Raw genomic sequence first — 13,009 nt, 5'->3', positions numbered from 1 at the left:
GTGATGTGCTTCCCACATACCATAGTTAGCTGACTAGTAAAAAGTTCAACTATTTCCTGTTTGGTTGGTTGGGTAGTTGATTTATAACATCTCACAACTCACCACATAACTTATCTGTGGAAGTTGGCTGATCCCCAAAATATCTGCCACATTTATAATTGGGAATCATTCTCTTCAGGAGTGAAAAAAGTTCCATTGTTCCATTTTCTACCATAGCTGTCAAAAATATGGATGCCCAGGATGACATTGGGCAAGATCTGAGAGCTTTCATTGATCTAGCAAATATCAAAGCCAAAATATGCTGATAAAATTTAGCCTGGACTCTGGAATAATAATTATATGTAACAAAAGAGCATATTATATGTAAGAGAAAACAATGCAGCAAATATATCAATATTTTGCTTTTTAAAGCAATTAATTTCTGTGTCATGCATTGTGTATTAAGTGTTTAACTTCAGATTAAGTATTAAGTGTTTCACTTTAACTTTGAACAAAAAAAGTATCCCAAACATCTAATATCTTAAATCCTCTCCAATTTTAGCAAAGATTCGAAGTTTTTCTCATCTGAAAAAACCATAGCAATCATAAATTATGACAGTACAGTATTTTATTTGTGGTCTTACTTATTTGATAATACAATATTTTATTTGTATTGTACTTATTTGCTGAAATTATTAAGAAAAATAATATCAATTTTATAAATCAAACAATGAACCCCAAAAAACATAATTGCAGTTATAAGAATGCTCTAAAATGTCTATACTATACATGCTAAAAATATTACTATCCAAATATCGTGTGTTTTTGAGATCCTTTTTCTTTTTTATTCTGCTAAAAACGTTGATTCAATGATCAGGATTTCTGTCACATGGTCAGAGTCCTTTAATCTTCTATATGTACAGTGTATCAAAGCAGTTCTTTTCAATTCCTTTAAGAACCTCAAGGAAATTAATGAGGGGTAGAAATTTTGAACTAGATAAAATATATATTTTTATCACTATAAATTATTTTGGTCTATAGAGTATTATTACATATATAAATGTAAACTGGATATGATACATTGTAAGGTGGGGGACACTTACATGGTTTCACAAATAAATGAAAGATGGGGATCTTCCAAGAAGCTTTCTAGTTGTAGGCATGAACATAAGAGAACTAATGGCAAGTTGAAAATTATCACTAATAATGTAATGTAATGTAATTTTTCATATCACATTTCCAAACCATATAAGAAAAAAGCAAGAGTAAAATAATCAAAGTTATTATGCCAAATGTATATATATATAGAGAACAGTTTGTATGATAATATTTTAGAATCTTCAAAAATATATTAACATTGTTTGCCTTACCATGCCATTCTCACATAATGATTCTGAAATTTTGAATGCAAATCATTCAAACTACACATAATGACAGCCAGGAAATATTTATACTATTTGTAAGGTCCTTATTGGATATAAATTTGCTAGAGAGACTTTAACATCGGTAGATAATTTGTGAATTTAACAATATAAGAAGATAAAGGTAATTTGAATCAAAGAGCCATGAAGATCTAACTGGGGCTAAAAAAGAAAAAAAGAACAGAAAAAAAGAGAAGACTGGCTTTAATTTTCATCATAGTAATTGGCATAATTTCTCATAATAGTAATCACAAGAAAAACTGTCAATTTAGGTGAAGAGGGGATTTTTATTTGTTTACATTGGACAACACTTTATTTGAAATGTTTTGCTTGCAGAAAAAAACTTTTGGTGATTATTATAGAACTCCTCAGACTGAACAGAAATATAATTTCAGAATGACTCTATTAGGTAGGAATCTTAACAAATATGAAATTAATGACTATATTTGATGACTATAAGGAAATAATGTTTTTGACATGCAACATGAGCTCAACAGAACTAGAAGAGTTTTGATATTGATTTTCATTGGTACTCAGTGTCTGATACATCTCACTGCAGTTTCCAACAATAGTCAGTCAGCATTGCAGTAATGATCATTTCAAAAAGAGCCCCTGGAAAGTCCTGTTTCTATCCTAGAGTACAAATGTCACTATTTTTCTCATTCACCAAGGAATTGAGAAGTAACAGTCAAAGGCACGTACCCTTGCACCTTTGATAAAGTCATCTACTTTGGATAAGAAATAGTCCTTTGCCTGAACAAATTTTTATTTGTCAATTGCTTACAAAATAATAGGTATAACTAAAAACATAGCTATGAGTACATGCTTTCAGGTCTTTTTTCAATCTCTATGGTCTTTTTTCAATCTCCACAGCTGTGTAGGAATTTGAGGTCACGTAGTATTCCTACTCTTTTAACTTCCAGCTTCTTGTAGGTTTTGGTCTGGCTGTTTATTTCCTCCCCGTAGAGGTCTGATATTTGTTTTCTTATTATGCAGCTGCAGAGACAACAATGCAACACCAACCAGCTTCAAATTAACATTTCATCACAGCACAGCAGCTACCAAATGTATCCTGAAAAGAACTGAAATGGCTCTACTCAGGAATGAGCTCCACAGAAAGAGATTCCAACTTGACCAGTTAAACAAAGATTTCCTAACCCTACACCTGGAATTGAGCAACAAAATTCACCCTCTACTTTGGGACAAGATAAAACAACTTACAACTTGGAGAACTGAAACTGAAACCACTTACAAAAATGACAAAATCCTGAAGAAACTAAAGAAAATAGAACATGACAAGTAAGCCCCCAACAACTCACAACAACACCTGAAACAATTAGTATACAACATGTCCAACAGAGAACTCACCAAAACAGAAACAGATGTCCTAACCAAAGGATTCAATTATGCTATAGCACCCCCCAAAATCCCCACAGAATCCATCATATGTGGAGTGGAATTCAGCCTAACTAAATTAGATACAGATGAAACTGATAGAATAAGACACCAAGTCACTAACATCCTATGCACAAGCAAACCACCCAAAATCAACTTACACAAAGAGGAACTAAAAGCCCTGCAAGCCCTAAGGAACAACAGCAGCATAATCGTACTTCCAGCAGATAAAGGTAATGCCACAGTAGTAATGGATAGAAAAGACTACAAAACAAAATTGACAGACCTACTCCAAGACTCCACATACAAACCCATAAACACAGACCCAACCACATATCTGGAAAAAATAACCAAGAAGAAAATCATAACCAGCAACATGAGCAAAGAGATCCAACAGAAGATCATCCCAAGAGAAAAATCTTCCAGATGCCCCAAACTATATGGTCTCCCCAAAATACACAAAGAAGGCATACCTCTCAGACCCATAGTCAGCTCCAGAGGAGCACCATTACAAAACTTAGCTAAATACCTAGCAAAGCAGCTACATTGCCTTGCTGAAGCAGCAGCTTCACATGTACAAAACACATACCACTTCTTGGAAATGATCAAAGATCTACACGTGGAACAAAAAGATCTGCTTGTAAGTTTTGATGTGGTTTCACTATTCACTCAAGTCCCAATAAAAGAAACCCTAGAAATCATCAAAAAATAAATACTAACCACCCAAACACCTCATGGAACTAGCAGAACACTGCTTATTCAACACATATTTCATATACAAAGAACAAAGATACAAGCAAATTGAAGGAGCCTCTATGAGATCACCACTGTCACCCGTCATTGTAAATCTGTTCATGGAAGAATTTGAATCCAGAGCCCTAGCCAATGCCACCCACAAACCCAAACTATGGCTAAGATACATCGATGACACATTTGTTATTTGGCCATGGAAAAGAAAACCTAAACAATTTCCTAACACACCTAAACAGCACATACCCAAAAATCAAATTCACCATGGAAACAGAAACAAACAAACAACTATCATTCCTAGATGTACTAATCTACAAAAAAACAGATGGCACACTAGGACACACCATATACCAGAAGAAAACACACACCAACCGCTACTTCAACGCCCAAAGCCTGACTCACAGACGAACACAATACAAAAGCCTGATGATGGCAGATGAGATTCTGCCGAAACATCGCTACAACGTTAAAAGCACAACTATAATGATGTGGGAAAATACCTGAACAAAGCTGAATACCATACAAAGAGATACCCGCGAAAAGATTATATATATATATATTCTGAGGTTCTCGCAGGTATTAGTATGTGGATCTTTGGTTTTTCGGGTTTTCTCCCGCGTAAGATTGGAGGTATCTAGGCAACGTTTTGATGAAGTCTTATTCATCATCTTCAGGCTTGTGTCTTCGGCTCTGTACTTCTCAGAGTGAGAAGTACTTCTGAAAAGTACAGAGCCTGAAGATGATGAATGAGACTTCATCGAAACATTGCCTAGATACCTCCAATCTTACGCGGGAGAAAACCCGAATAACCAAAGATCCATATATTTATATTTATATATTTATTTTGTGACTGGAAGGATTGACCCTGCTAGGACTTTTGAATCTGATGCATCTGAAGACGGAAGGTTTGAGACTGCTGTGAATGTGGAGTCTGATGTATCAGAGGACACAGATGTGAGCCAGGAGGATGAGAGAGTGTTGGAGAGAAGGTCGTCTCCAGAACCTTCTACTTCTTTCATACCTCGGACGTCAGCAGCTGATCCACAGAATGAGTGTCAGAGACTTTGTGTGAGGACGAGACTGACGGATGTTGGCTTGATGCTAGGACTAGAAGAAGATTGAAATGTCAATCACAATCTGAAAGGAAACGTCAAGCCAGGGATTCATTAGAGAGATGGACACGCCCCTCCAGGGGATTTAAGGAGGTGTGCTGGCTCTCAATCTTTGCTTGGAGCAAAGTGCTTTTTGGATTTGGAAGAATACATTTGAAGCGGCATCGTGATTTATGGACAGTTCAGACTTACCAGACAGATTCCAGGAAGACTGCCAAGGATTGTGAAAACAGAAGCAGTTAACTCTTTTGGGTCTGGTTTTGTTTGCTTGAATATTTGAACTCTGAAACTTTGGATTGTCACCTGTGGACACAGGTGAGACATAACACACACACACACACACACACATATATGGTATTTGTTCGGGTATTTTCCCACGTCATTGTAGTTGTGCTTTTAAAGTTGTAGCAACGTTTCGGCAGAATCTCATCTGCCATCATCTTACAGAAGCCTGATGATGGCAGATGAGATTCTGCCGACACATTGCTACAACTTTAAAAGCACAACTACAATGACGTGGGAAAATACCTGAACAAAGCTGAATGCCATACATACATACATACATACGTACATACATACATATGAAACAATAGGACAGGAATGGTAGGCACGTTGGTGTGCTTATGCACGCCCCCTACAGACCTCTTTGGAAAGGGGTGAGGTCAATAGTAGACAGTCTAAGTTTAAAGTTTTGGGGGTTTGGGGAAAAAAACCACAGAGTCAGGGAGAGTATTCCAGACATTGACCATTCTGTTGCTGAAGTCGTATTTCCTGCAATCAAGTTTGGGGCGATTAACCTTGAGTTTGTATCTATTGTTTGCTCATGTGTTGTTATGGTTGAAGTTGAAGTATTAATTGACAGGTAGAACATTGCAATGTAGGATTTTATATACTATATTTAGATTGGACCGAAGGCAGCGTAGTTGTAGGTTTTCTAGGTCTAGAATTTTGAGTCTGCTGGCATAAGGTATTCTGCAATGAGTAGAGGAGTGGATAACACTTCTTGTGAAATATTTCTGGACTTTCTCAACTGTGTTAATATCAGATACATAATGTGGGTTCCAGACTTTTGAGCTGTATTCGAATATTGGTCTAGCAAATGTTTTGTATGCTTTAGTTATTAGTGTAATATTACCAGAGAAAAAGCTATGTAGGATTAGGTTAACAACTCTTAATGCCTTTTTGGCTATGTAGTTACAGTGGGCTCTAGCACTTAGATCATTAGAGATGAGTATTCTGAAGTCCTTTACAGAGTTTGGATCATCAACAAGGTCTTGACTATTCAACCTGTATTTTATTTTCTGATTTTTTTTTTGCCAATATATAGGACAGAGCATTTCGTTATTGAGATTTGAAGTTGCCATTTGTTTGACCATACTGATACATAGTCAAGGTCTTTTTGAAGGGTAGCAGTATTGTCTGTGGTGTTGAATAGCTTTACATTGTCAGTAAAGAGAATGCAGTTGCTCTTGATATGATCACATAGGTCACTTATGTAGAGTATGAAAAGAGTTGGTCCTAGAACAGTGCCTTGGGGGACACCACTGTTGACAGGTACAGAATTTGATAGGATGCTCCCAATTTTGACCAGTTGTTGTCTGTTTGACAGGAATACTTCTATCCAGTTATGCAGGTGTCTAGAGATACCATAAGATTTTAGTTTTAGGAGTAGTTTGTCATGTACCACTGAATCAAAGGCTTTACAGAAGTCTATGTAGATTACGTCTATTTTTTGCCCTGACTGAGTTGTGTAATCCATATGTTTTTGCAGTGTAAGAGTTGCAGATTACATGATAGTTTTTTCCTAAAGCCAAATTGTTTATTAGAGAGTAGGTTGTTTGTTTCTAAGTGGAGGATGATGGATTGGTTAATAATTGATTCCATGACTTTACAAGTAATGCAGCATAAAGAGATTGGTCTGTAATTTTCAACTAGGCTGGGCTCTCCCTTTTTGAAGATGGGGATGACTGTGGCTTGTGACCATAGATTTGGCAAGGAGCTGGTCCTGAAAGATTTTTCAAAGATTATGCTTAGAGGTTCGGCTATGGCACTGGGTAGCTTTTTTAAGAAGTAGGCACATATTCCGTCCGGTCCAATATAGAGAGATGGTTTTAGGTTGAGTAGTGCTTTTTCAACATTGTCTTCTGTAAAATTGATATGTATTAGTTTATTGTAGTTGTCTGTGGTTTGACTAGGAAATACTGGGCATGATCCATTGTTATTTACAAATACTGAGCCAAAGAATGTGTTAAAGAGGTTGGCTTTAATAGTGTCATCATTGCAGTCTTTACCATTAGGTCCTTTCAGGGGTGGAATGGACCTTGAGTCTTTTAGTTTGTTGTTTACAAAATTGTAGAAAACGCAGGTAGAATTGGTGCATAGAAGGTTTTCTTCTTGTTTAATGTGATAATTGGTGCATTCAGTTTTCATCTGATGGCATAAATTTTTGTATCGGCTTTTGAAGTTGGCAATGTGACCAGATTTGTTTTTCTGCCAAAGTGATTTCTTTTTAGATTGAAACTTCCTTATTGTTCTGGGTAATTTGTTTTTTCTGGTTTGGGGAGTTGTTATTGGTACATATAGTTTGATTACTCTTTTGACTTCAAGTAAAAATGTGTTGTAATGGTCTTCAACAGTATTGCAACCAGTGAATAGAAATTGCCAATCAGGGGATGAGAGATCATTGTTTATAAGATCATAGTTGCCTTTTTTGAAGTTATAATTGGGGATTCCATCATTGTGATCATTTTTGGGTGGACGTATGTTGAAACAAAAGTCAATCATGTTGTGGTCACTGTTGGAAAAGGGTTCTTTAATTTGTATTCCATAAATTGAATTAAAACTATTGCAGAAGATGAGATTGAGGCAGTTAAGTCTAGTGTTGTTGGTTAGGACTTGTTCTAGTCCCAGATTTATTACTGCATTGTAGAAGGTTGCATGTGTGGGTTCAGTTGTACATTCGTTAAGGGTCCAGTTAATATGAGGTAGATTGAAGTCAGCCCAAAAAGATAAAAGCATGTGGACAGGATGCTGCTCATGTTAGTAGTGTATTAAGCTTGCATGTTTGATGTCATAATCAGGGACTCTGTAACATAGTAAGAACCGAAATGTGATATTTAAGGACAGTTCATAGACGATGGTCTCAGGAAGAGCAAGTTCCTGGGTAACTTGGATGTTTTTTAGATGTAGTGACTTTTTATTGAACATAGCACCACCACCTCCTGTACGGATTTCATGATCTGATCAGTAAACATGATAGTCTCTTACTGTGGTAATGGAGTCAGGGAGAGATACGTTGAGCCATGTTTCACAGAAAATATAATGTTAAATTTAGCCATATTTAGTAAGAGGAGAAATTCAGGTATTTTATTTACAAGGCTTCTTGTAGCTTGCATTTAGACTCAGTTGTGGTTGGAATAGAGGTAGTTAGGGGCATGCATGCCTAGTTTTGAGTGATGTTGGATTGGATGGGATAGGGTTGGATGGGATAGAGTTATGGGTTGTCTGACTTTCTTTTGATGCAATCAGCTCTGTAATCCATGTATAGGTCCTTTTCTCCATTGTCTAGATGATGTTTGAGTTCTGCGCAGAGTTCACGGGAGTGGATTCTTTGCAGTATGGATAAGTCTGGTCTTGAGTGAAGTTTTTTGTGGTTGGGATTGGTTTTTGCAATGGCATTTATTGTATGAATGAATATACATTTGCTGGACTCATTTTTGCATACAACTCTACAAAATCTTGGGGCCACAGAGCCATCATTGTATTTGAACGCATGGCCATCTCTGGTTATTTCAATGATATCTTCAGGAAAGATGGTTGTTGTATTAGAGTTGCTTATGATATCATGAACTTTGGTGATGTCATCTGATTCGTTGGTGTCTTCGAGACCAAATAAGATGGCATTTGGATGTTTCTGTTCAAGTTCCATGGTGTCTTTGATTAGTAAGGGTATATTATTTGTGGAATTATTTGAAGGGATAGTAATTATTTGTGGCTGTGGTTTGGTGGTTATTTTTGGTTGTAGTTGTGATTGTAGTTGAGGTAGTAGTTGTGGTTGTTGTGGGATTTGATTTTGAGCTGATAGGTACTCACTTATCTGTGCTGTATTTTTTTCCAAGAGAAATTAGGCTTGCTTGTTTCAAAACATGCTGCTAAGCATTCTTCTATTGAGTGAATGGGTGATTCAACTTTGTCAGGTAGGGTACTCAGTTTGTTTAGCTTAGGAGAACATGATGGACATAGATAAAAGAATGTATCTGAATTTTTAACCATATCAGCTAGGCTTTTGTTTGCATTTAAGCAGGCAGGGTGGGCTTGATTGTTTCATAGGTGGCATTTGATGTAGATTTCACTTTCATTGATGGTTTCAGGACATTTGAAACATGTGCAGGAGTCTGGGAGGTCATTGGTAGAGATATTTTTCTTTTCTTTTGGTTTGGAGTTTTTGGCTGGCATGGTCAATGGCAATAGTACAGTAATCAATTACAATAGCTAGTGCATGTGATAGGTGGACAGTTACTTAATGGATGTTGGTAATTAATAAATGTTAATTGATATGTTAGAGAACAAATCAAAAGTAAGGTTGCTTATTACTAAAAAATCAATCCATAAATCAGTTGGTTATTCAAATCACTCTAATCAAATAATTTTCCTAAGCAACAAACAGCCTAATTTATTATAGTAATTACTAAACACACTGGTCAATTAAATTCACTAAATCATTGATTTTACTAATCAGATATTCAGTAATTACACTGTATGTACTAAACACTCAATCATACTAAGCAATAAAAACAATAAATCAATTGATCATTTCATAAAAATTAATTATTTTAAACAAATTGATTTTTTTGAGATAATGGAAGTAATGAAGTAGTATGAAGTAATATTGAGAGTTGGTAAGTAAAGGGTTAATGCTTTGCATTGTTTTGCTTAGCTGTTGCTGATATCTGAGAATAGGTTTATAACCCTTGATAAACTGGCAGGAGGTCTCTTTTCCTGGGCTGTTTGAAAACAATCAATGAGCAAGGGTTTACACTCTCTTTCTTGTTTTGTAGATTGAGTTTTTGAGATAGTAAAGATGCAAAGATGTTGAAGGGGGGATCTCTGGCTCTTTCTTCAGCAGAGATAAACAGAACAATTCACTGGGAGACAACAGGAAACTTTTTGTTTTGTTTTCCCTTGATGAATGTGATTTCTGGCCCCCTCCTAGTTAATTTAAATACACTTTCAAAGTTTGTTGCTTTTAAGAGAAAGAGAAAGAGAAAGAAAGATAGCCTTGCACTGGCAATTTGAACAGTTTATATTTTTACCATGTAGACTCAGATTTGTATTGAGCATGTGCTCCTGGCTTCAAAATACTTCTGCTTCTATCACAGGAAATAAAGTTGCTTCCAATCTTCACAGGAGTTCAGTTATAACAGTACTTCCCTACTTACTGAAAGTCCAAAGTTACTTTCCTTTTAAAGAGGAAGTCTGGATTAGCAATTTAGTGAAGAGAGAAGAAGGAAGGAGGGGTGGCAGGGGGGAAGCAGTTTGTTTCACAACCTGGCTGTAAAGACCAACTCACAGCTCCCGGTGCTCACCACCCTGCAAGGATGGGATGAATCTCACCATCTCACTGCGCTGCAAGGATGATCACTGAGCCCCTCGGTACTGGCGAGCCCCACTGCCTTACCTTCTAATAAGGATGGGTCAAGTTGCAGATCATTGAGCACTTTTGAATAGAGTGCTCCTAAACTTAGTGCCCACCGAGGAATGAGTTCTTTACTGGCATGCTGGTCAAGGATGAGAAGAATCGGAGATCTCTGAGTACATTTGAATTGAGCGTTTGCTGAGGAATGGAGCTGTTTTCTAGCTTGCTGGCAAGTCTTAGCTGTTAAATTCCACCAGGAATTTAATAGGAGTAAATGTAAAGGATTGACATTTTAGGAAGATATAACACCAACATGATATTTCAGTATTTTCTTTTTAATAAATTTACAGATATTTTTAAAGTTCTGTTTTCACTTTCTCCTGATGGGGTACTGAATGTAGATTAATGAGAAAAAAAATGAATTTCAACAATTGTAGAATCAGGCTGCAGCATAACAAAATTGACAAAAGTGAAGTTGGTCGGAATGCTTGAATGCACTGTATATATATTCTAAGATGGGATAATTCTGGTTTTAAAAATAATCCATTCATTCTTCACCTGACAAAATTATTCATACGTAATAAATATAAATTATGAAAATAATTGTAATTTCAAAGGAGGGTCAATAAAACAGAAATATTAAAAAGATGAGTTTTGTGTGTTATTTACTACTACCACTATTGTTGTTGTTGTTGTTGTTATTATTATTATTTAATCTTTAGTGAGATTCAACGCCTTTGGGGCTGGTTGATAGCTCAACAGCTTGAGTCATAACCAAAGACCTAGGAACTGTTCAGGTAGCATTGGACAATACAAGTTCCAAGTAGGGTATTTTTTTGCAGAACTATGGTATTCAAGTCTGATAAATTGCTCTTGTTGTTATTATTCTTATTGTTGTTATTATTATTATTTTCTCTTAATGAGTTGTTCTCTGTTGTTTAAGTCTGGCCTAAAAATGATTACATAACATTTTGGGAAATATATGCAGCCCAGCAATCCAATGCTAGAGGCCAAAATGGAGAAAACCTCCACAGCCACCATGTATTTGCCTTTGGTGCTAAGATAGGATGGAACAAAAGAGATCCACACACTGCAGAAGATTAGCATGCTAAACGAGAGACATTTGGCCTCATTGAAACTGCTGGGGAGATTCCTGGAGAAAAATGCTACAGTGAAACTGGCCATTGCCAGTAAGCCCATGTAGCCCAGGACACAGTAGAATATAATATCTGATCCTTCATTGCATTGCAGTATCATTTCCTCAATTTCTGAATGGGTGTCAATATCAGGGAAAGGGGGAAATATGAACAACCACACTGCACAGATACCAGCTTGAACAAATGAACCAGAAAAAACAATGGAGGTGGCCAGTCCTCTTCCCACCCATTTTCTTATCCTGGATCCTGGCTTGGTGGCCATGAAAGCCAGGACTACAGTGATGGATTTTGCCAGCACAGAAGACACAGCCACTGAGAAGATGATGCCAAAGCTAACTTGTCGGAGGAGACATATTATATTTCCAGGTGCAGCAAGGAACTGCAGTGAACAAAGAAAGCAGAGGAGGAGGGAGATGAGTAGAATATAACTGAGATTTCGGTTATTGGCCTTGACAATGGGAGTATGGTGATACTTCAACAAGGTTGCTAGCACCACAAGTGTGCAGAAAGAAAAAAAAAGTGCCAGAATGATTAGACTTATTCCTATTGGTTCCTCATAGGACAAGAAAGATATTTTCTTGGGAAGACATGAATCTTTGTCCTTGCTTGGATATCGGTCTTCTGGACATTTAGAACAAATGTGCATGTCTGAAATATAAGTATATAATTTTTCTATGATTATTCTCTATAGTTATTTTATTATTAGTTTTATTCATTTATTTATTGTAAAATAACAACAAAAGAGAAAAATGGAAAGATTATCATGATAGAAGTAGATACATTATCAACAAAAATCCATTTTGTATTATAGAATTATTTTATGTATTTATTTTATTGCTTTTAAAATAATAACAGGAACAGAAAAAAGAAACACAACAGAAAAATAATTATGATAGAAATATATGCTGTCAGTTGCAGATAATCAGGATCATTCATTAGATTCAAACAACAGAAGAGTTTATTACTGCAACCTGTACAGAAGAATCTGATCAACTAATGGTCAGGGTAAATTGATGCTAATTAATTTTCAGCAGAATTGAAGAAGATTAAGACTTGGGTCTCTTATGACAATGCAATGAGTTCAAACTGATGACATGTTGAACTCCACCCTTCTATCTCCCTGCTCTTCTCCTACACATACATTATCAACAGATATGCATGACAAATGCTTTCTAGAAACTGACACTGGTATTATTATGCACCTTGGTATCCAAATTTCTATTGTCCAATTCGCTTTCTACTGTTGCATTTATGAACTTAATAAGGAAAAGTTAGAATGTGATTTTCTTTCTTTTAACAGACTTTTTTCATGGTTTTTATTTTGCTCCTTACATTTTATCTAAGTATTTATTTCTTTTGTCATGATTTATATGGGCAGAATTCAGTATGATTTTCTAGATAGTTTTATTGAAAATAATATCACAAAATCATACAGTGGGCTATTTTGCTATCAGCTCATTCTCTCAATTTTATGAATTTTCTCTTCAATCATGCTTTGATTAGAAGTGAGCTCAATTAATGTAGTTACCAAGGAGTGTCTGTGACATTCCATCACTGTGT

At 36.0% G+C, this 13,009-nt stretch overlaps 1 protein-coding gene across 3 annotated transcripts in view; it reads right to left on the bottom strand.

Annotated features, from left to right (window-relative positions):
• Positions 1-591: 591 nt before the first annotated feature.
• LOC113450997 (vomeronasal type-2 receptor 26-like) overlaps positions 592-13,009 on the bottom strand; it is a 53,094-nt gene continuing 40,676 nt past the window's right edge. For 2 of the 3 annotated variants that reach the window (XM_087917742.1, XM_026722345.2), the window contains one exon: positions 10,607-12,097. In XM_087917742.1, coding sequence (XP_087773868.1) covers positions 11,199-12,097 — 899 coding nt within the window. In that variant the 3' untranslated portion in view covers positions 10,607-11,198. Of the gene's footprint in view, positions 2,397-4,566; positions 4,653-10,606; positions 12,098-13,009 lie in introns of those variants that run through there. The other variant, XM_087917744.1, reaches the window with a different exon arrangement.

The sequence above is a fragment of the Pseudonaja textilis genome, chromosome Z (genome assembly GCF_049901715.1).
Source record: "Pseudonaja textilis isolate UNSWEBS1 chromosome Z, rPseTex1.2, whole genome shotgun sequence".
NCBI classification, from domain to species: Eukaryota; Metazoa; Chordata; class Lepidosauria; order Squamata; family Elapidae; genus Pseudonaja; species Pseudonaja textilis.
This window is presented reverse-complemented; position numbering and strand designations above follow the sequence as displayed.